At 40.6% G+C, this 21,458-nt stretch overlaps 1 protein-coding gene across 1 annotated transcript in view; it reads left to right on the forward strand.

Annotated features, from left to right (window-relative positions):
- Positions 1-6,829: 6,829 nt before the first annotated feature.
- The window catches only part of RNF17 (ring finger protein 17), a 118,980-nt gene continuing 104,351 nt past the window's right edge, over positions 6,830-21,458 (forward strand). The window contains exons 1-7 of the mRNA XM_067016276.1: positions 6,830-6,971; positions 7,936-8,028; positions 11,050-11,144; positions 15,644-15,735; positions 17,601-17,712; positions 18,850-18,930; positions 20,302-20,402. Coding sequence (XP_066872377.1) covers positions 6,842-6,971; positions 7,936-8,028; positions 11,050-11,144; positions 15,644-15,735; positions 17,601-17,712; positions 18,850-18,930; positions 20,302-20,402 — 704 coding nt within the window. The 5' untranslated portion in view covers positions 6,830-6,841. The remainder of the gene's footprint in view (positions 6,972-7,935; positions 8,029-11,049; positions 11,145-15,643; positions 15,736-17,600; positions 17,713-18,849; positions 18,931-20,301; positions 20,403-21,458) is intronic.

Raw genomic sequence — 21,458 nt, forward strand, 5'->3', positions numbered from 1 at the left:
TGAGGGAGAGCCTCACAGGCACCGGGACGGGAAGCGGCAGGGACCAGAGAGGCACATACGGTGTTGGGGCGGGGCGGGGCGGGGGGCTGTGGTCACGATGTGGCCCCGGAAGCAGGCGCCCTCAGGGCAGCTTCAAGCTCGGGGGCGGGGGCGGGGGGGAGGGGACAATAGGGTGGAGAGAGCTCCGCCCCCAGAGGGCCCCTCCCCCTCCAGGAGCCGGGGCCCATTACTGCCCCCTGTCGGCCCTGGGGGGCTGCGGTATGTGACCCAAACCCCTGAGAGGCAGAAATGAGCTTCCCTGTGGGGTTAACACCCTAACCCACGCACCCAGAGCCGGAGCAGGGATGGCAGAGCGTCCCCATAAACCGGGAAGGCTGATGGCAAAGCCTGTGGGTCAGAAAGTGGCCTCCAGCCCTGCGGTGAGCCTCTGAGCCCTCCTGACCTGTCCACACAGGCCCCGCTTGCCCAGCTCAGGGACCTTGAGCTGGCTGCTTGCTCCACTGAGACGCCCCCCGCCCCCCGGCTCCTGGCCCTCCCGCCCCTCCCGGGTCTCCTGACAAGCACCCCTTCTCCCCGACACCCCCCTCCCCTTCCTGTCTTGCCTTTCCTGCAGAGCAGACCCCAGCGTCTGTGCTCACGTTCTCCTGCCGATCTGCTTTGAGCCTGGAGTGTAAGCTCCAGGAGGGCAGGGACTGCTCAGAAGGGGGCCTGCCTGGCGCACAGTACAAGCTCAGTAAACGTTCGGTGGATGAATGGCTGAGAGAGCAAGGAGCGGTGGGCCAGTGGGTAAGGCTCTGCGCTTCCACCCAAGGGGGCCCGGATTCGATCCCTGGTCGGGAAACTGGATCCTGCACGCCGCACGGTGCAGCCAGAAAAGAAGAAGAGAGAATGAGGCACGAAAAGAGGCTGAGAAACCGAAACATGCAAAGACCTACGCTCAGAAGGCAAAGGAAAGAGGGGGCGGACTGATCCCAGAATTTGCAAGCAATTTTTCACAGAGTAAAGTGTCCTGGGCACTGGCTCCAGATAGAGCTGGTTAGAACACTCTTTGTCACATGTGTAGTTCTGACGCTATCCTTGGAGTGTTGTCAGCTCCAGGAGAGGAATAATAATACCTGCCTCGTGGGGCGGTTGAGGAAATTAACTGTGCGAACACAATACCTACTCGGAATCCCACCCAGTATCCGTCCTTTGCGGCTCCTTTGTTCACTCTAAGTCATCAGATATAGATTTATTTTTTATTAATGCTCATATACACATATAACTTTAAGAAATGGGGTCATGTTATACTACGCATATTATACTTTTTATATGTGATCTTTTTCTCTTTTTCGCTTTCTTCTCCCTGCCCCTCCTCCCCAAGTAACCTATATTCACAAATTTGGGTGCAATCTTCCTCACTTTCCTCCATGCTCATATAATCACAAAGAAACAGCATTCCAAGAGTAGCAGTAACACAGCATGAACTTGAAAGCACTCAGAATGGAGTAAAACTTGACTCAGCAAATATGTAGAGAGTAGCAAATACAGGTAATGCCCTAACTTCCTCATTCACCCAACTCTGGACTTGGAGGAAAATCTACTCGAGGCCATCCCAGGGTGGCAGCTTGTGCACGCTTTCCTTCAAGAGGAAAGCTACTTGACTAGCAGGCATAGTGCCTCCATGGGAGTTCCCTCGTGGTCTAGTGGTTAGGATTTGGCACTGTCAACTGCTGGAGGCCCGGGTTCAATTCCTGGTGGGGGAACTGAGATCCCCCAAGAGGTGCGGCCAAAAGAAAAAAAAAGGAATAGTGAGGTTAGTTCTTTTACCATCCTCATGGAGCTCAGCCTACTTTTAGACAAATAATAGGCTCTCAATAGTCATCAAAAAAAAGTGAACAGGGCTTCCCTGGTGGCGCAGTGGTTGCGGGTCCGCCTGCCGATGCAGGGGACGCGGGTTCGTGCCCCGGTCCGGGAGGATCCCACGTGCCGTGGAGCGGCTGGGCCCGTGAGCCGTGGCCGCTGGGCCTGCGCATCCGGAGCCTGTGCTCCGCCACGGGAGAGGCCACAGCAGCGAGAGGCCCGTGTACCGCAAAAAAAAAAAAAAAGTGAACGAGTCAGAAAGTACACTGAGCGCAGACTGGGGGTGACAACAGGAAGAGTGTCAGCATTGCATTGCAGGGGCTAACGCATATGCTGGCTATCTTTAGGAAAATGCAGTTTGCCCCCCAAAGCAAGGCTAATCATGTGAAACAAAGACCAAAAAAAAAGAGAGAGAGAGAGTAATTGAACGCTAAAACGGATGGTGCAGAAAAAGAGATTTGAAAAGAGTGTTTGGTGCCGCTGGGAATCCACCACCCGGGTTCAGCCCTGGTGGGGAAGGTTTGTGTACAAAAGGAAGCGGCTTTATGTATAAAAACCATGGTGCAATATGGCATTTAATATACTGTTTTCACTGAGATGGGCCAGTGAATATAGGAATGAGTGTATCGCGTTCCAGAAAATTCCTGTCAATTCAGATGTGAGTTTTATTTGCCATTGAGATAAAAGGTGAGGAGGTGGGAGAAGGTAAGAGGAGAGCGTCTGAGACAGGCTGAGAATTAAATTTCCCTGCTGAGCCTCCATTCCTCGTAGCTCTCAAATTCCCCTTCAGCACAGCGAGCTTAAGTAAACACGCCCGCATCGTTTGTGCATCTTCTCCCAGAAGCCATCATGCAAATGGAGGCCATCCTGTGAGAATCATAACCAGAGTTCGCGAACCGCCTTTAATGGCACATCTGACCAGAGCGCGAGGAGTAAGGGTGCAGCTACAACCAAAAGGGGCAGCTAGAAAATACCATGGCGGGACAACATCCGCCCGAAGAGTTGACTGTGCTTCTTGAGCTTTGCGTGAAGTGTTTTTTATTCTTTTATGACATCAGAGAGGAGGGATGGAGGGCCTCTGCCCGTGAGAAAAGGGCAGGTCAGAGTTCGGAAAGGTCGAGGGCACCCCTCTGGCCAGCGCCTTGCAGAAAAGCCGCCGCAACGAGAACCCGTGCTCTGCAACAAAGAGCAGCCCCCGCTCGCCACAAGTAGAGGAAGCCCGCGCAAGTAGAGGAAACCCGCGCGCAGCAAAAAAAGACCCAATGCGGCCAAAAATAAACAAATAAATAAATTAATTAAAAACAACAACAACAGCTGTCACTTGAAAAACCTTCTAAAAAAACAAAAAAGACAAATGACCAAGAATTTTCCAGACCAGTATGATAGGAATGAATTCCTCAGATTGAAGAATTGCAATCAGTCTCAGGGAGGGCAAATAAATATCCACACCTTGATATTATAACGAATATATAGAACACCTAAGAAAAACAACTTACCTATAAAGAATGACAATTGGATTGACAGTAAACTTCTCAATAGCAAAAATAAAGGTCAGAAATCAGTATGATGCTATCTCCAAAGTCTGAGAAAAAATAACTGTCAATTTAGAATGTTATGTTACTAAATGATCATTCAAGAATGAAGATGAATTGAAAGTATTTTCATTCAAATAAAAGCTGAGAGCCTTCACCATTAAGATACTTTCACTAAAGACATTTCTTCAGGGTATCCTTGAAGGAGAAAAATTATACTAGAAGGAAGGTATGAGACACAAGAAGGAATAAAGAATTGGCCAGTGTGTGAGTCAATGGCCAGACGTTATAAAACTAGATTACCTGAATAAAATTAGATTATTTCTTAAGCTAGTTGCAGCATACATGAGCATTCATAATTGTATTCTTTTTTTTTTTTTTTTTTTGGCCGTGCCACTCGGCTTGCAAGATCTCAGTTCCCCCACAAGGGATCGAACCTGGACCATGGCAGTGAAAGCACCAAATCCTAACCACTAGACCACCAGGGAACTCCCCATAATTTTATTCTTTATTCCTTATTGTGGGGCTAAAATATTTTATAATAATTTTTTTAATAGTTCAGGGGAGGGAATTCCAGGCAGAGGCCCTAAGGTTGGAAAGAGCTTGACCTACTTACAGAAGTGAAAAAGGCCAGCGTATCTGGAGCATGGTGAGGAGTAGTGGGGAAAATGAAGCTAGACAGGGAAGCAGAGGCCAAATCATAAAACCTCTGAAGGCTGTTTCGAGGACTTGTCCCAGTCAGTGGGAAACCATTAAAGGATTCCAAACAAAGGATTTAAACAATCTAAATTAAATATTAAGATAATTCTGGCTGCTCCATTTGAAAGGTCCAGGAGGTACTAAGACCTATTATATGAGGTCTAAACATGTCACTGTATTTCTCACCGACCCCGATTTACCCAGAATTTATTCAACTGGGATTACCAAGGCATAATGCCCTCCATTTGGCCTGGTGATTATCAGAGTTAATTCCTTTGTACTGCACCACATTCAATCCACCTTATGGCGCAAGAAAAACCTGTATGCAATGAGTTTGTCATTATTCGAATTACAGTGGAAAAGGAGATGGGGCTAATTGCTACCGTGTTGAGTGCAGGGAGAAATCTGAAGGTTTGGAGGAGGGGTAGGTGGCTCTAAAACCGACCCATGAAGGATGAGGAGAATATGAATTGATGAAGAGGAACGAGTGGGCATTCCAGATGAGGGGAACAGGTAACGCCACTCACAAAACTGTAGAAAAATTAGCAGGGTATGTGGGAATACTGGCTTGATTGGTACTCTAAATTCCGTTTCGGATTAGTAATAGAAACTATTGGTTGGGTAGCGTGGAGATAGGTTAAGGAATCAGTACTTTTTCCTGAGGGCAACAAAGTATAAGGATTTTTGAGTACGGGTGGGCTTTTTTAAAAATTGAACTATAGTTGATATACAATGTTGCGGTCGTCTCAAGTGTACAGCATGGTGATTCAGCTTTTGTTCTCTGTGGGGTTTTTTTGCAAATTATATTCCATTGTAGGTTATTACAAGTTATGGGGTGTAATTCCCTGTGCTGTGCAGTATATCTTTGTTGATTATCTACTTTATGTAATTTGTGTCTGTTAATCTCATAGTACTAATTTGTCCCTCCCACCCCATCCCGTTTGATAACTGTAAGTTTGTTTTCTATGTCTGTGAGTCTGTTTCTGTTTTACATATAGATTCATTTGTATTATTTTTTAGATTCCACATATAAGTGATATCATGATATTTGTCTTTCTTTGACTTGTTTCACTAGCATAATATTCTCTGGGTCCATCCACGTTGCTGGAAATGACAATATTTCATTCTTTTTTACGGCTGGGTAATAGTCCATTGTATATATAGACCACATCATCTGAAGCCAATCGTCTGCTGATGAGCACGGGGGATGCTGCCATGACCTGGCTATTGTAAATAGTGCTGGTATGAACGTTGGAGTGCGTGTAACTTTTTGAACTAGAGTTCTCATTTTTTCCAGATATACACCCAGCAGTGGAATAGCTGGACCACATGGTAGTTCTTTTTTTAGTTTTTTAAGGAATCTCCATGCTGCTTTCCATAGTGGCTGCATCAATTTACATTCCCACCCACAGCGCAGGAGGGTTCCCTTTTCTCCACACCCTCTCCAGCGTTTATTATTTGTAGACTTTTCAATGGTGGGCATTCTGACGGGTGCGAGGCAATTCCTCATTGTGGTTTTTATTCGCACGTCTCTAATAATTAGCGATGTCGGGCATCTTTTCAAGTGTTTGTGGGCCATCTGTATGCCTGCTTTGAAAATGTCTATTTAGGCCTTCTGCCCATTTTTTAAAATTCAGTTGCTTTTTTGATATTGAGATGTATGAGCTGTTTGCATATTTTGGAATATTAACCAGGAGTGAGCTTTTGAACAGAATACTTCTGTTTCTATTTCCAAAAAAACATAGAGGGAAAAAGAGAAAATGAAGCCTGTGGGCTGGTTTTTATTCTTAGCAGCCGAAAGCCCCCTGCCGGCCCCAGGTGCTTCATCCACAATATACTTGCCAAATTGCTACCAGATTACTTCACCTGTAGCTCACTCAATTTCCCCAGGACGCTACTGCTTCAGGGCTAAGCCCACACTCCTTAGCCCAACATTCAACGAACCCAATATAACTCTCCAAAAAAGCTCACTTTAAGGAAATTAAAGCTCTGGCTAAAAGTTCTATAAATTCCGAATAGGCCACAGCATCTCCCACCTACTTTCCCTTGCTTACGCGGTTCTTTCTCCCTGGAATGCCTCATTTCTTCTGTTTACCTCTGTAAATTCTTCCCAGGTTTCAAGGTCTAGTGCAAACCCCATATTCGCTAGGAAGGCTTTTCATACAACGCAGACAATTCTTATTTTCTCTAACTTTCCTCTGGCATTTAATACAAGCTGCCTTAGTAGAAGTTACCCTTTTACGTAGAGGGCTACATACCTCTCAGGCAGGAACCTGTTAGTTTATAAATTCTTAACAGCCCCAAACTTTCTCAGCACAAGGCCTTGTAATATATACCATTAGTGTCGACAACTGTTAGTAATAATGACCACCCCTTTGGTTTGAAATTGTTAACCAAATCTCCCCACCGATGGGTAGCTCGATTGGCTTCTCCACTAAGGCCGCTACGATCCACTAGGGAAGGAAGACAACTTCAACATAAAGGATCGTACGCTACTTGAGACGTATAAAGCAATATAGTGAGTAATGCGTGGTGGTGATGCTTTCGACACAGGTTGGGCCATGAAACGCTTCCAGAGGACCACGCGGCCTTGTTTCTCAGGGTCCAGGGGGTAAAACAAAAAACAGCTTCGGGCGACTGGGGGGGGAGGGGTGGAGCTTCCTCGCCGCCGATTGGCTCCCTGGAGCCGCCGCCTCCGGTGATTGGCCACTGCCGCGAGGGACGCCGGGATGGCACGCTGCGCGAGCCTCACAAACGAGGCAGCGACGATGGAGGCCGCGGCGTCGATGGCTCGCCGCGTCGCGTCCTCTTGCGGGCATGTGGAGAGCAAGGGCCAGGCCTGGGGAGCCGCCGAGGCCCTGTGCAGCCGGTGTGGAAGAAGGTCGTCCGGAGCTCCGGGTGAGGGGCTGGGGGTGAGGTCGTGGCCCGCCGGCAGGCAGGGGAGCCGAGGGACGGGCGGGTGGGCAGTGGCCGCGGCGGCGAGAGAGAGCGGGGGAGCCCAGGCCCCGAGCCCGAGTCGACAGGCCGCCTGCGAGGTCGGGACGCAGAGGCCTGGAGGGCGGCCCTCACCCCTCCCTCACCCCCCCTTCCACCCCCTCACCCCCCCTTCCACCCCCTCACCCCCCGCCTCCTCACCCTCACCCCCCGCCTCCTCACCCTCATCCCCCGCCCCACCCCCCGCACCCCCACCTCCCCCTTCGGCCCCTCCGCCCCTTCACCCTCCTCCACCACCCCCTCCCCTTCACCCCCAATCCTCTCCACTCAAGCCCCTCACCCTCCCGCCCCACCCCACCCTATCCTCTACTCCCTTCCCCTCACCTTCCCCCGCCCTCCTCACCCCCTTTCCCCTCCACTCAACCCTCACCCCCCCCACTCCCCGCCTCCTCCACTCCACCCCCCTCCTCCCCCCACCGCCACACCTTGCGCCGCCCCCTCCCTCACCGACCGGTTCGCAGGTTCGGGAAAGGGGGGATGTGGGAATTTGGCCGTCAGCCTGTGGTAAAGCCGCAACGACACGTGATTTTCTTGTGCGGCTCTTGTTGTGGTAACGAAATATTCCTGAAATTAACAGACGGGCGGGGGGCGTGTTGCTCCTTTTGGCTTCAGGCGTTGTTTGGAAAGCAGTCTGTCACTTTTGGGCGTCTTGTGTTCTCTTGTTCTGGGCCGTCGGGGGCACCGTGCGCTCTTGACTCGCCCACCGAGACTCTCCTCCGCCGAAAACGGGTTCAGGTTACTTGAACGGCACCTACCAGGCCTCAGAGCGCTGTGCCTCTGCCGGGGTGAGTTGTTGACTGTCAGCGCCTGGAGCTGCCAGAAGGTCTTACCGTCACCCTGTGTGACTGTCGCATCTTTGTACTTGCAGAGCGAAAGTCAGTTTTCTCAGCCTCTCCGGGACGGACTCCGCTTGGAAGACCTGAGCGTGTCGAGAAAGTTGGTGTGTTTTCCCGCGGAAGAGGCAAGTTTCTCCTGCCCGGATTTTGATCGCTCGCTGCTGTTACGTAGAACATCTCCATTATTTGAATGATGTAGTACTGCAGAATAGAGTTTTAGAACGTGACATTTTTTAAATCACCAGTTCTTTCATACATATGTATTGTCGTGCTGAGAAGTACTCGGTTGGAAAGGTGATACCTCTGCATGTAGAATTGTCAAAGTGCTTTGTAAGCTGTAGTGCAGCACACGTTATCTCCACTTGGACAGTATCAGAAATCTTATAAACATAAAAGCATTTTGATTTCTTTAGTAACATTATCTCTGGAATTTAAATAGAGCTTTAAAATTTAGCTTGGTTGGGGCTTCCCTGGTGGCGCAGTGATTGAGAGTCCGCCTGCCGATACAGGGGACACGGGTTCGTGCCCCGGTCCGGGAGGATCCCACGTGCCGCGGAGCGGCTGGGCCCGTGAGCCGTGGCGGCTGCGCCTGCGCGTCCGGAGCCTGTGCTCCGCAACGGGAGAGGCCACAACAGTGAGAGGCCAGCGTACCGCAAAAAAAAAAAAAAAAAAAAAAAAAAAAAAAAAAAAAAAAAATTTAGCTTGGTTGTAAGAAAGTTTAAGATGTTTCCTTGGCTTAAAAACTAAAGCTCTTTTTGATCAAAAGAATGCAATTATTATAATATAAATCAGCAGGAACACTATAATTTTATAGTAAATGGTGACTAATTTTAGTCATCATTCTCCCTTTTTCTTGCGAAGTCTTTTATTATTATTATTATTTTTTTAACATCTTTATTGGAGTATAACTGTTTTACAATAGTGTGTTAGTTTCTCCTTTACAACAAAGTGAATCAGTTATACATATACATATGTTCCCATAACTCTTCCCTCTTGCGTCACCCTCTCTCCCACCCTCCCTATCCCACCCCTCTAGGGGGTCACAGAGCACCGAGCTGATCTCCCTGTGCTATGCGGCAGCTTCCCACTAGCTATCTAATTTACATTTGGTAGCGTGTATGTGTCCCTGCCACTCTCTCACATCGTCACAGCTTACCCTTCCCCCTCCCCATATCCTCAAGTCCATGCTCTAGTAGGTCTGTGTTTTATTCCCGTCCTACCACTAATCTCTTCATGACATTTTTTTTTCTTAGATTCCATATATATGTGTTAGCATACGGTATTTGTTTTTCTCCTTCTGACTTACTTCACTCTGTATGACAGACTCCCTATCCACCTCATTACAAATAACTCAGTTTCATTTCTTTTTATGGCTGAGTAATATTCCAGTGTATATATGTGCCACATCTTCTTTATCCACTCATCTGTTGATGGACATTTAGGTTGCTTCCATATCCTGGCTATCGTAAATAGAGCTGCAATAAACATTTTGGTACACGACTCTTTTTGAATTATGGTTTTCTCAGGGTATATGCCTAGTAGTGGGATTGTGGGGTCATATGGTAGGTCTGTTTGTAGTTTTTTTGCGAAGTCTTTTAAAATGACAACCTTTTGAAGTGACATAGCTATAATGTTATGATAAAGTAGTGCTTAGAGTATTAAAATCTTGGTATTAGATTTTCAGTCAAGATTATGGTATTTGCCTTCATACATGCTAAGTTTGTGAAAATGATCTTTATATGAGTCGTGTGTGACAGTCGTGGCATCTGACTTCTGCACTGGCGTCTGTCTTTGCCAATGTCTTAGATCATTAAGAGGGGGGGTGTCTTTTTATTTGGAGTATATTTGATTTACAATGTTGTGTTAGCTTCAGTTGTACAGCAAAGTGAATCATTTAAACATATGCACGTATTCGCTGTTCTTTTTAGATTTTTTTTCCCATATAGGCCATTACAGAGTATTGAGTAGAGTTCCCTGTGCTATACAGCAGGTTCTTATTAGTTATCTATTTTATGTATAGTAGTGTGCATATGTCAATGACAATCTCCCAATTTATCCCTCCCCCGCATCCTGTGGTAGCCATAAGTTTGTTTTCTACATCCGTGACTCTACTTCTGTCTTGCAAATAAGTTCATATGTACCCTTTTTAAAATTTATTTTTATTTATTTATTTATATAAATCTGTTTATTTATTTTTGGCTGCGTTGGGTCTTCGTTGCTGCGTGCGGTCTTTCTCTAGTTGCGGTGAGCAGGGGCTACTCTTTGTTGTGGTGTGCGGGCTTCTCATTGTGGGGGCTTCTCTTGTTGCGGAGCACAGGCTCTAGGCACGCTGGTTTCAGTAGTTGTGGCTCACGGGCTTAGTTGCTCTGCGGCATGTGGTATCTTCCCGGACCAGGGCTCGAACCCATGTCTCCTGCATTGGCAGGTGGATTCTTAACCACTGTTCTTAACCAGTGTTAACCAGGGAAGTCCCTATACCCTTTTTTTTAAGATTCCACATGTAAGCAATATCATATGATATTTGTCTTTCTGTGTCTGACTTAACTTCACTCAGTATGACAATCTCTAGGTCCATCCATGTTGCTGCAAATGGCATTATTTTGTTCAAGAGAGAGGTTTTGCCAGTTTCTCATGTCGGCCCTCACTGTCCCCTTCACAGGATGGGAAATATATATTAGCAGAGGGAAGTATGATCAAGTAGAAAGAACGTTAGACTTGGAAACAGAACTAGGCTGGAGTCTGGATTATACCATTTACCCCACATCACCAAAATGTTTATCCATCTCTAGGTCGAATAAATATTCCCAGCCTACTTAGCTGTGATATTTACAATGACCAAATGAAGTACATCAGAGCACTTTATATGATTATAAGAGATGGCAGATTCAAAGTATTATAGGTACCAAATAACTATATAAACAAAGGCAAACAGTACTATGTTGCTCTGCCTGTTTTTTCTTCTTATTTTTCTCCCTCCTTCTGAGTTGTATTGTTTCTCCTGAATTTTGTTTAATCATCCATTTCTAACTAAACTAGATATCTTTTCCTATACAAGAGAATTCCCCTTAATTTTCTCCTCTGATTATACTGAATATTCAATGTTGACGAACTGAAAAGTTTAATTCACAATAGAATTTCGTCAGTAGGTCACCACCATGAACTTCAATGTGGACATGCTTTTTGTGAACTGTGCTTGTTAATTACTGAAGAATACAGCACAATTACATGCCCTGATTGTGAGGTAAGTTTTATTGTCTTTCATACTGAATGTATTACAGCCTAATGTTAAAGGTAAAAATGTTAGAGAAATAAAACATACTTCTAGTTAGGAACTACAAACTTGCATTTTTGCTGCTGAGTCTTTTAAGTAAAGAAACCTAGCAAAAGGTAAAGCTTTTCACATCCATTTTATAATTGTTCAAAGAGATCAAGAAGAATGCAAGGTTAAGGTCATATGCTTATTAGCCTACATATTTTGACTCTGGAGATTTCTGTGGAATATTTCCTTTTTTTATTTATTTTTATTTTAATGATGTATATTCCTTTCAAATCTCTACACCCCCTGCCCTTTTTTTTTTTTTTTGGGCCTCACAGTGAGTGGGATCTTAGTTCCCTGACCAGGGATCAAACCTGCGACCTCTGCAGTGAAAGTGCAGAGTCTTAACCAGTGGATGGCCAGGGAAGTCCCCAAATCTGTGCTCCCCTTGTCCACACCAATACCATGCAAGCAGATTTTGAATTTGCCCCTGACCCTCAACCTTCGTGTGTCATCAAATTTACATTTGTGGAGATGTGTAAAAAAGCAAAACAAAACAGAAGGCAAACAATGGCCTAAAGTTAATGTTAACTTCAGAAGCGCTAAAAATAGTACAGTTGCACTAAAATCTGTGTGCCCGTAATAATGAGAACAAATTAAGGATTTAAAATAAAATTTACTGAACATTCTTTGCATTTCCTACAAATATAAATGTTGCTCAGTTTATATAGTGTGTTCCTAGAAAGCTGTCTTAATCTCTAAATTCATAATGTTCCATTTGAGAGGTCAGAGTTTGGGGATCCGTATGGACTGTTTTCTGTGGCAGGCAGTTAACGTATCGGCAGAGGGCCTGGGATGCACTCCTGGTTCCGCCGCCCTAAGGCCGAGTTACCTCATTTGTGAGATGGAAATCATACCTGCTTTTCTTATCTCGTAGGAGTTGAAGAGTCAAATCTGAATTATGTGAAAGTTCTCTACAAGCTGTAAAATAAGTGTTACAGTCGACCCTTGATTACTTAGGTGTGGATTAACTGGTTGGCAGGTTAAACGTGATAAAAAAATATATAATAATATGTATATAAATATATAAATGTATAATTTGTGAAAGTTTCAATTATAGCATAAACATTTACATATAAGAAAACATCTGTTTTGGAATTACATACTTTGCAAAGCATGGCCTTTATTGTGGGAAATTCCTGTCCCCTTTCCTTTTTTTTTTCTTTTGACAGTCGGTTCCTCAGATGAGGCTCACTACGTAGTTAGGCAGAGGGGAACCTAGCTCCTGGGGTTGAAACGGAATATCCCCGACACGTTGAGTCTGGTGGTGGGTAGAGAGCGAGTGAAGGGAAAAGGAAGAGGCAGAACTGTGTCTGCTCACATCCATCCTGTTCTGACAGTCAAAAACCAGCAGGTTTATTAGAACCGTAATCTCTTGCCTTTTGTGGCTAATGACTTTGTGTTTAATGGTCTCTTAAATCACTATACTTGTATTATTTTTAGTGTTTTGGGTAACATCTAATGAAGTGTTTATAGTGTATTTACAAATATTGGTTTTTGATTTTAGGGTTGTAACAAATCTTTTGTATCATTTGACTAGTTCTGACTCTCACTTTGGGGGATATGTGATCTGTCCCATCCTTCCCTCCTTTTCCCCTTTCCCCCTGTGTTGAGTCCTTCAAGAAACCGTCCTGAAATTGTTACCACTCTTTTATTAGTTTTTAAAGTTTAGATTTTTCCTGATATCTTATATTTGGAATAAGCGATAATAGAAGAATCAAGTCTAAATTAGTGAAAAGTCTGAATTTATAGACTATTTCAGGATTGAAGTTTATTACTTTTAAATAATGGACATTGCTCTAAAAAGTAAGATTTAGGTACCTATATTCACATTAGACATATTTATAATTTATCTTTAATGTTGAAGGCCTTAGGTAGTGCTGATTATTTCAAGCTTAAGCCTAAAATGATTCCATTCAGGGTTAATGGGTATACTTGTGTTCTTATTTCTGAGTTTGGGTGAATATGAATTTATCTACCAGTCTTTATCTTTTATAGTTGTATGGTTTTTTTTAAATAACATCCCTTCTCTGCTCTTGATAGATATTAATGGTTAATAATAACCATTCTATAATTATATACAGCAATATGGCAGGTTTTATTCAAGGATAGGATCATACTTAGGTACCATTCCAAAAATACTGGCATTTTATTGATAATTTAGACCTGAGTCCAAAAATACATTGGGCCATGAGGAAATGATAATTTATTCAATCAATAGGTAATTAATATATATTAAAATCCCATGTGGATTGGAAATGTTAATAACATGCAAATTGAAAATGTAAAATAGAAGAGACTATAGATAATTGTGTAATGTTGGTTGGCGAAGCCTTGTTAAATATATCACTGAAGTCAGAAACCATAGAAGAAATGCTGGTTAAATTTGACTGCATTTTTTCATTTACAAGTAGAAAAAAACAACCAAATGAAAACACCACCATAAATAAAACTTAAGTGACAAGCTGTGCTGGGGGAACGGGGAGAAAATCTTTATTATATATATTAGAAGTTAAGACTCTTTACACAATTTTTACTGAAATCTTTTAAATCAGTTGTATTTAATATTTTCTTACATTTCCTGGGAGAAATGTCCTGTGCCAAATCTACTGGTAGTAACATTAACTTCTTACTATGAAATGACCAGCCAAAGGGGCATAAATGAGAAGGTGGATAGAAATTAAGGTTTTAGCCCCCAATTTTGGGGGTTGCTCTTAAAAATAACATTTGATCCAATGTGATTTTTTTTAAAGTAACGCTTTTCTCCTAATTATCTAATAATAGATAACTGTCTTTGGTACGTTACACTTGAAACCTTGCTAGGACATCCTCTTCACACCAAAGACACATGTGTATTTACATGGGAGACTATGTAACATTTAGTATTCTGCTTTATTTCTCTCAGCATTAACCTATCCTCAGGAGAGTCTCCTACGTTACTTTTAATGGCTGCATAATAAACCCTGGTACATAAGTGCTGTAATATAATCTCTTTATGAAAAACACTTAGGTGGTTTTCAAATTCTTTCACTATATTTTTGCATAATTCCTTAAACCCACTCCCACCAAAAAAAAAAACCCATCAGCAGGTTCTGTTAATTTCTATGTCTTAAAAAAAAAAATCGGTGTTTGTATTAGTCACATTTTAAAAAAATGTTTGGCAATTTAATGGGCAAAAAAAATGAGTATCTGCTTGTTTTAAATTGCAAATCCCTGATTACTAGTGAAATTGAGCAATTTTTCATATGTTGACTTCTCGGCTCTTCTGGGAGGATCTTTATAACAGATCCTTCCAGGTCCTTTCCATATTTCCCTTTTGAATTGTCTTTTTCCTAACTTGTAAGAATACTTCATGTGATAGAAATATTAACACTTCGTTCTGTGTATTTTAACTATTGATATTTTCTCCCAATTTTTCACTTTTATTACATTTAACCATTCAGAAATGTTTCCTTTTTCAGTTGTTTTTTTCCCCCTCCTTCATGGCTTCTAAGTTTTCTTTGATTAGGCAGACTTTTCATCTCAGAGTTATACATATTTATTTTTTTTAATACTTATGTAAGTATTGAAGTATTACATAAGTATTTTTTAAAGGCGCATATTAAATCTCTTTGTTTTATATGATGTAAAGTGGGTATGTAACTTTCTTCTTCAGAATGATTACCTGGCTTTCCCACATGATTTATTGAATAATCCTTCGTCTATTTAATGGAAATGCCATTTATAGTCTGTATGAAGTTCCTGTATATATGAGGATCTGTTTCAGGGCTTTGTTCTGTTCATTTACAGTTGACCCTTAGACAACTCAGGTTTGAACTGTGTAGGTCCATTTATACATAGTATGTTAAAATTTTTGTAATTCTTACACATTATATTTTCCATATGAACTTTAGGATTATATTAATTAGATGTGTTTTAGGGCATTAAATCTTTGTCTTCAGGAACCTAACATAATTTTCCATTTATTCAGTTTTTGTTTTATGATACCCAATAAGTTTTTTTGGTTTTCTTTTCTTAGTGCTTATATTTTTCTTATTAAAGTTATCCCCAAGTATTTTAGAGTTTTGAACATACCTTAAGATAGCATTGTAATAAAGGAAAAAATTTTTTTAAGTTAAAAAAAAAACATTGTAAAATTTTTACAGTAAATTTTTAAAGTAATGTTCCAAGTATTTCCTTTATAAGTGTGGTAAGTATTTTAGTTAATGTTCTGTTTAATTAATAGCTGCCAAATTAGTGATTTCCTCAAAAATTAAAATAGGATAAAAATAATCACATAAGTACAATTTTTCTTTGATTTAAAGAGGATTTAAGGATCTTTTCATTTATTTATGAATGGCTCACTAGTTTTTTGAATTCTGGATAAACAGAATTTATTGAATGACTTTCTGTTTTTTTGTTTGTTTTTAATCTTTTGTCCTAAGGTTGCTTCAACTATAAATACAAAACAAGAATACTGCCCAATAGATGGATGTATTAAAGAAGATTCTTTTATGGAAAAACGTCAGCCTAAAAAGTATGTTCCATGTGCATTTATTTTAGTATTTAAAGTTCAGTATGTTTCTGAAAGAGTTATTTTAGAATTATTGATTAAAGGTCATTCTTAGATTAGTGTTTCTAACCCATTGTTTACAAAGAGCTCTTTAAGTTTATAATTTGAGCTGTTAATGAAATGGAGAATCCAGCTCCTAAAGAAGCAGCATTAGTTTGTCCTTATTTAAAGTGAGGCAAAAAAAGAATGCAAGATTACCATTTCTACACCCTATTTAATTGTTATAGTCTCTTTTGCCTACCTTTAGCTCTTCCAGACTCTCTCCTGTTCTGTGGTTCTTCTTTGCCTGTACAAATAAAATCCAAAATCCTTTAGGCTAGCAGTCATGACTTTTCACATTACTGCTGCAGGTTCTCTGTCCAGATTTAAATGGGTGCTTAGGAACCAACAGAAGAGTTATTTCTTTGGGTCGTAAAACCACTTAGCTAAAGTCTGGCAACCGGTTATTGATGGAGCCAGAGGTCGCACTCAGGCTCATTGAATGCAGGTACTGCCCCCAGCTCCTCTGTCTGTATTCCATCAGTCGCCTCCCCCATAAGCTCTGAGTGGAGTGATTAGAATAAATCTTTAGGACTCTTTGTGGCTCTGCATGAGTCATAACATACAGGAACACCTACATATCTAGCAGATGACTTACCGTGTGAGGGAGACTGACTTTACAAGGGCAGTAAAGACTGTGCACCCGCTCCAGAGGAGGGAGCCCCTGCTCAGCTCCAGCCGCTCACTGGAGCTGTGTGTTGAGACCATCCCAGTGGTCCCAGATTATCCTTTTCTTTTCTAAGACAAAATAGAAATCTGGACTTCTATGTGAGACTTCCTTACTTTTTAAACATCATGCAAGTCAAGTCTGATTGTACTTTTGTTTCGATGTGTATAATGTCAAATACAGTTGCAAAGGTAAAATTTTACTTTCAGAAGTAGATGAATCTGTTGTAGGTACCCCAATTTTTTTCCAAATTGCCATTTTTTAATTAATTCTCCATGTCGAGTGTACTTATGTTAGAAGCTCCTATTTCCTAATTTCAGTAGAGTTTGGTTTAAATAGTCATATATTTTAACATAGAAGTATTCCTTGATACATGATATATTTCCTTCCTGATTTGTCTTTAATATTTTGAAACAGGAATTGAATGATGGACTCCTTATGGCTAATGCATTCACATATGTTTTCAAGAACATGAATATCCACTTTTTAAAGTAATTGAGTGCTTAAAAATTACCTAGTGTATTATTCTATGAGTAACATTTAATCATAGTAAACTATTATAGGCTTATGATTAACTTATTCAGCAAACACTGAGTGCTTACTCCGTGCCAGCCAACATAGGGATATAAAGATAAAAATAGGCCGAAACTCTAGCATCTGTAGAGAAGAAATGCAGCTTACTCTTCGTTGAAATTAACTTGCCTAGTAAATTCATTACCTTTATGTACATTAGGCAGGCCTATAAGTACAGTTTTTAATAGCTGGCATCGGTGTGTATAAATACTTTAATTGAGCTTGGGACAGTTCAATGATTATCAACATCTCTACCAAAAAATATCAGGGAAGGAGAGACGATTAGGAAATTAAAGCACAATTTATACTGTAAGTTGTTATTTTTAGGAATTTAAGAAGTTGAATTCTTGATTAAAATTGTCTTACGTGAAAGCGTATTTAGTCATGATTTTCCTCTCTTTGCATATCATAGATAATTGAGAGCCCACTGTAAGTGTTCTTATAAGTCATCATAAGAATTATTTTTGATAGAGGGTAAAAATCAGAATAGAAGATTTAAATCATTATCTAAATGTTGATACTTAAAATAATGTACTTGACATTTTTCCAGGATGAAGAATTGTTCTCAGGACTTTAAAAAGACTGCTGATCTACTAACTGCTGGTTTAGAACATTCCGCCTCCACACATGGGACTGTTTTGAACCCGTCAAGTGTAACAGAGGTATGAAAACTGTAATTCCTGCAGTGAGTTGAGGCCAAACGTTTTTACTTTGGTAGCTTAACTTTCCTCTCCTCTCAGGGCTCCTGTAGTTATAGATTGTTTTGGAAGCTTAAAGGTAACAGAGGTAAACCTACACTCCTTGCATGCATCTCTTGTTTTATTCTAAACTATGTCTCAACGATTCTTTTTTCTTCCCAAGGCAGCCCATTCTACCTTTGACCACCTCTGTTAGTGCTCTTGATATTTACCTGTATGTAGCTGCTTCCCTTTGAACCTAGTTACTGAATTCAGATTCTGTGAAACTTGTATAAAGTACAAGTTTCTAAATTCTTTTCTTTTTTAAGATTTTTTTTTGATGTGGACCATTTTTAAAGCCTTTATTGAATTTGTTACAATATTGCTTCTGCTTTATGTTTTGGTTTTCTGGCCGTGAGGCATGTGAGATCTTAGCTCCCCGACCAGGGATCAAACCCACACCCCCTGCAGTGGAAGGTGACGTGTTAACCACTGGACTGCCAGGGAAGTCCCACAAGTTTCTAAATTATAGATGTGATTTTCCAGTTATTTTAATGACAACTGAAAGGCCTCATGGCACTCGATGATGATGTAATTGTTGTTGGAAGATTTGAATTTTTTTACCAGTTACTACTTTTGATGACTTTAAATAATGTATTCTTTTAGTTGAAGGTTAGAAACAGAATAAACTCCAAAATGCAGTTGAATGGAGTATTAAGGTTTTTTGTTAAGGAGATCATTAGTGGGCTGGGAGAGGAGAGAGCACTATCTTCAGTATTTAAATCTTAACGTGGCCTAATCATAATCTTGTTTTCTTAAAAACTGTTACTTTTTACATGTATATATTTATGGCCACAATAAAATTTTCAGGTAGTTTTAAGTTGCAAAATGTTTATAGGACATAATCCCGTTTATTCAAAAATATAGCTAAAAAAAGAAATCTGGAATGCTGTCACCAAAACTCTAAAATGTTCATTGTTGCTTGTTTTCAGATTTCTTTAACGGGTCTATGTTGCTTTTGTAACCAAAACGGTAGCTTGATGTTTCTGCAACTAATACAGTATATCTAAGCATCTATTTTTATATTTTGTTTTTGTATGTGGTCCCCCTCCCCCTTCTTAGGAGACTAAAACTGTGGAAGAAATTGATGAAGCATTGAAGGTGGCAGGCCAGAATTTTGAACAATTAAGTATTGCTGTAAAAGTAAGCATTCTGAATGATTAAATTCTATGATAAATTAAGGCATGTTCTCTTTAAATGTGTATATTTAGATGTAACATCACTGAAGGTAGAGCTTAGCACTGAGTTATTAAGTATGATAATCTAATGAGAGAAACGTACAAAAGAATGGAAAACTCTCATGGCCGGCTAGGATTAGTCTCCTAGCATTGTTGTGCTAGCAGCCTGCTGAAATTGGAGCTCTATTAACAAACTCTCGTTTCTGCTTGCTGTGAGCTGAATTTTTTCTTGGAAGCATTGCAGATCACCCTTCTAACGTTGCTCATTATTTGGCTGTGTACTGTTACACTGAGTCTTATGCTCTTTTCTTTCTTACCTCATCACCCAAGAGAGAGACTCCTTCATTTATTGACAAACATCAAGCTCCTTGAACCTAGCAATGGCAGATTTACAACCAAGGCCTTCAGAAGGTTATAGCTGAGAAGAAATTTAAGACTTCAACAGATGAATTTGGGAGGGGGGTAAAAATTCATCCCATAACAGGTTCATGTCCTTCTCACATGCAGAATACATTCAGCACATCTCACACCCCCAAAATTCTTAACCTATTTCAGCATCAACTCTAAGTCCAAAATCTCATCTAAGTATCTTCTAAATCAGGTATGGGTGAGACTTGGGGTATGACTCATGCTGGGGCAAAATTTCTCTCCAATCTGAATGTGTGAAACTAATAAATGATTTCCTTCTAAAATACGTTGGTTGGGCAAGCATAGGATAGACATTCCCATTCCAAAAAAGGAAAAATTGAAAGGAAAAAAAGAAAGATCTCAAGCAGTGATTCTTTGCTTAAAAGTATAAAGAAGTATGTAGAATAGTCAACATTTTAATTCAAGTATTTTTAAAATATTTTATATAGGTATAAAGGTTTTTTTTTTTTTTTGGCTGCGAAATGCAGGATCTTAGTTCCCTGACCAGGGGTTGAACACATGCCCCGGTACTGGGACCACAGAGTCTTAACCAGTGGACTGCCAGGGAATTCCCTAATATTATATTCTAAGTTTTTATGAGTTTAAGGAATCCTGCCAGAGAGAAACTCAGCTATCCAAAATGATCCATTTCCTGTACTGATTAAAAGTGATAAGAAGTTTAGAAAACTTAGTGGATTTTCTAGGCCTTTTTGCTAATTTATCAGTAGAGTGCCAACAAAGATGTGATCTTGTTTACAAGTACCAGGATTTAAAGTTTAACCTTGTGACTTATTTTTATTATCTGATCTCTTGTGTTGTTATTTTGAAAAGTCCAAAAAGTACCTTTTACTTTCAAAATTATGTTGAATAATACAGTTCCTACAAAAGAAAAATACCAAATTGGGCCTTTGTATTATGTTCTTCCCAGATGCTCGAACACATATACAATCAAACAAAAGAGGAGACAGTCAGTCTTATAGAGGTTCTGGAGAAACAGTTTGATCAGCTTTTCACTTCCCTCGATTCCAGGTAATAAGTTAAAAATATAGACTCAGTGCAACTGAAGCTTTTAACATTAACTTGTCATTTTATTCCTTTGTACAGACTGAAGAAGTGAGTAAATTTTAAACGAGTTTGGAAGGTAATGGGGTGGTCCCTACAGGCTGATGTTTACAGCTTCAAAATGAAGAACTATTTATTTATTTATTCATTTAGGCTATTTGTCTTCTGGTCCCAAAGCTGTTAAAATAAACAATTTCTTTCTTAAAGCAGTTATCACAGAAAAATACTTTCTAATTCTGAATCCTTTTGTAGAATTCAGCATACTTGGGAAAATGCAAACATACATTTTCATGTGGATAGTTCGATCATTTTTTTCAGGTATTTGCATCAGAGCGAATAATACTCTAGTGATTTTTCTAAACAAATACCATACTGTTACATATCCGTTCTTTTTAAAAATGTTGATATATATGACCTCAAATAATCTTTAATCACACTTTGCATTTCAAGAGACAGGCTCATAAAAGTTGTGATAAATATATGTAGAAAAGGTACTTGTCTGTTTGGCTCTTAGTTCTTTTTTTAGTCTGATTAGGATGACTAGAACATATGCTCAGCACTATGAATGAAACAGTTGATATTCTTTATTCCTCAATGCTGATGGTATCTCCCATTTGGTATTATAACTCTTAAGAGATAGGTCATGTGCAGGCATTTTAAAAATATTTCTTAAAAGTAGTAAATATACATAATGAAGTTTACGTTTTTAACCATTTAAAAATACAGTTTAGTGGTGGGGGGAGGGGTAAATCAGGAGCTTGAGATGAACATACACACAGTATGTAAGATAGATAACCAACAAGGACCTACTGTATAGCACAGGGAACTGTGCTAAATATTCTATGATAACCTTTTTGAGAAAAGAATCTAAAACAGAATGAATATATGTATATGTATAACTGGATCACTTTGCTGTATACCTGAAACTAACAACACTGAGTATCAACTCTACACCAATAGAAGTAAAATTTAAACAGTGCAGTTTAGTGGCATATGGTAATTTTATGTTTACCTCTTTGAAGA

The sequence above is a fragment of the Kogia breviceps genome, chromosome 16 (assembly GCF_026419965.1).
Source record: "Kogia breviceps isolate mKogBre1 chromosome 16, mKogBre1 haplotype 1, whole genome shotgun sequence".
Taxonomy (NCBI): Eukaryota; Metazoa; Chordata; class Mammalia; order Artiodactyla; family Physeteridae; genus Kogia; species Kogia breviceps.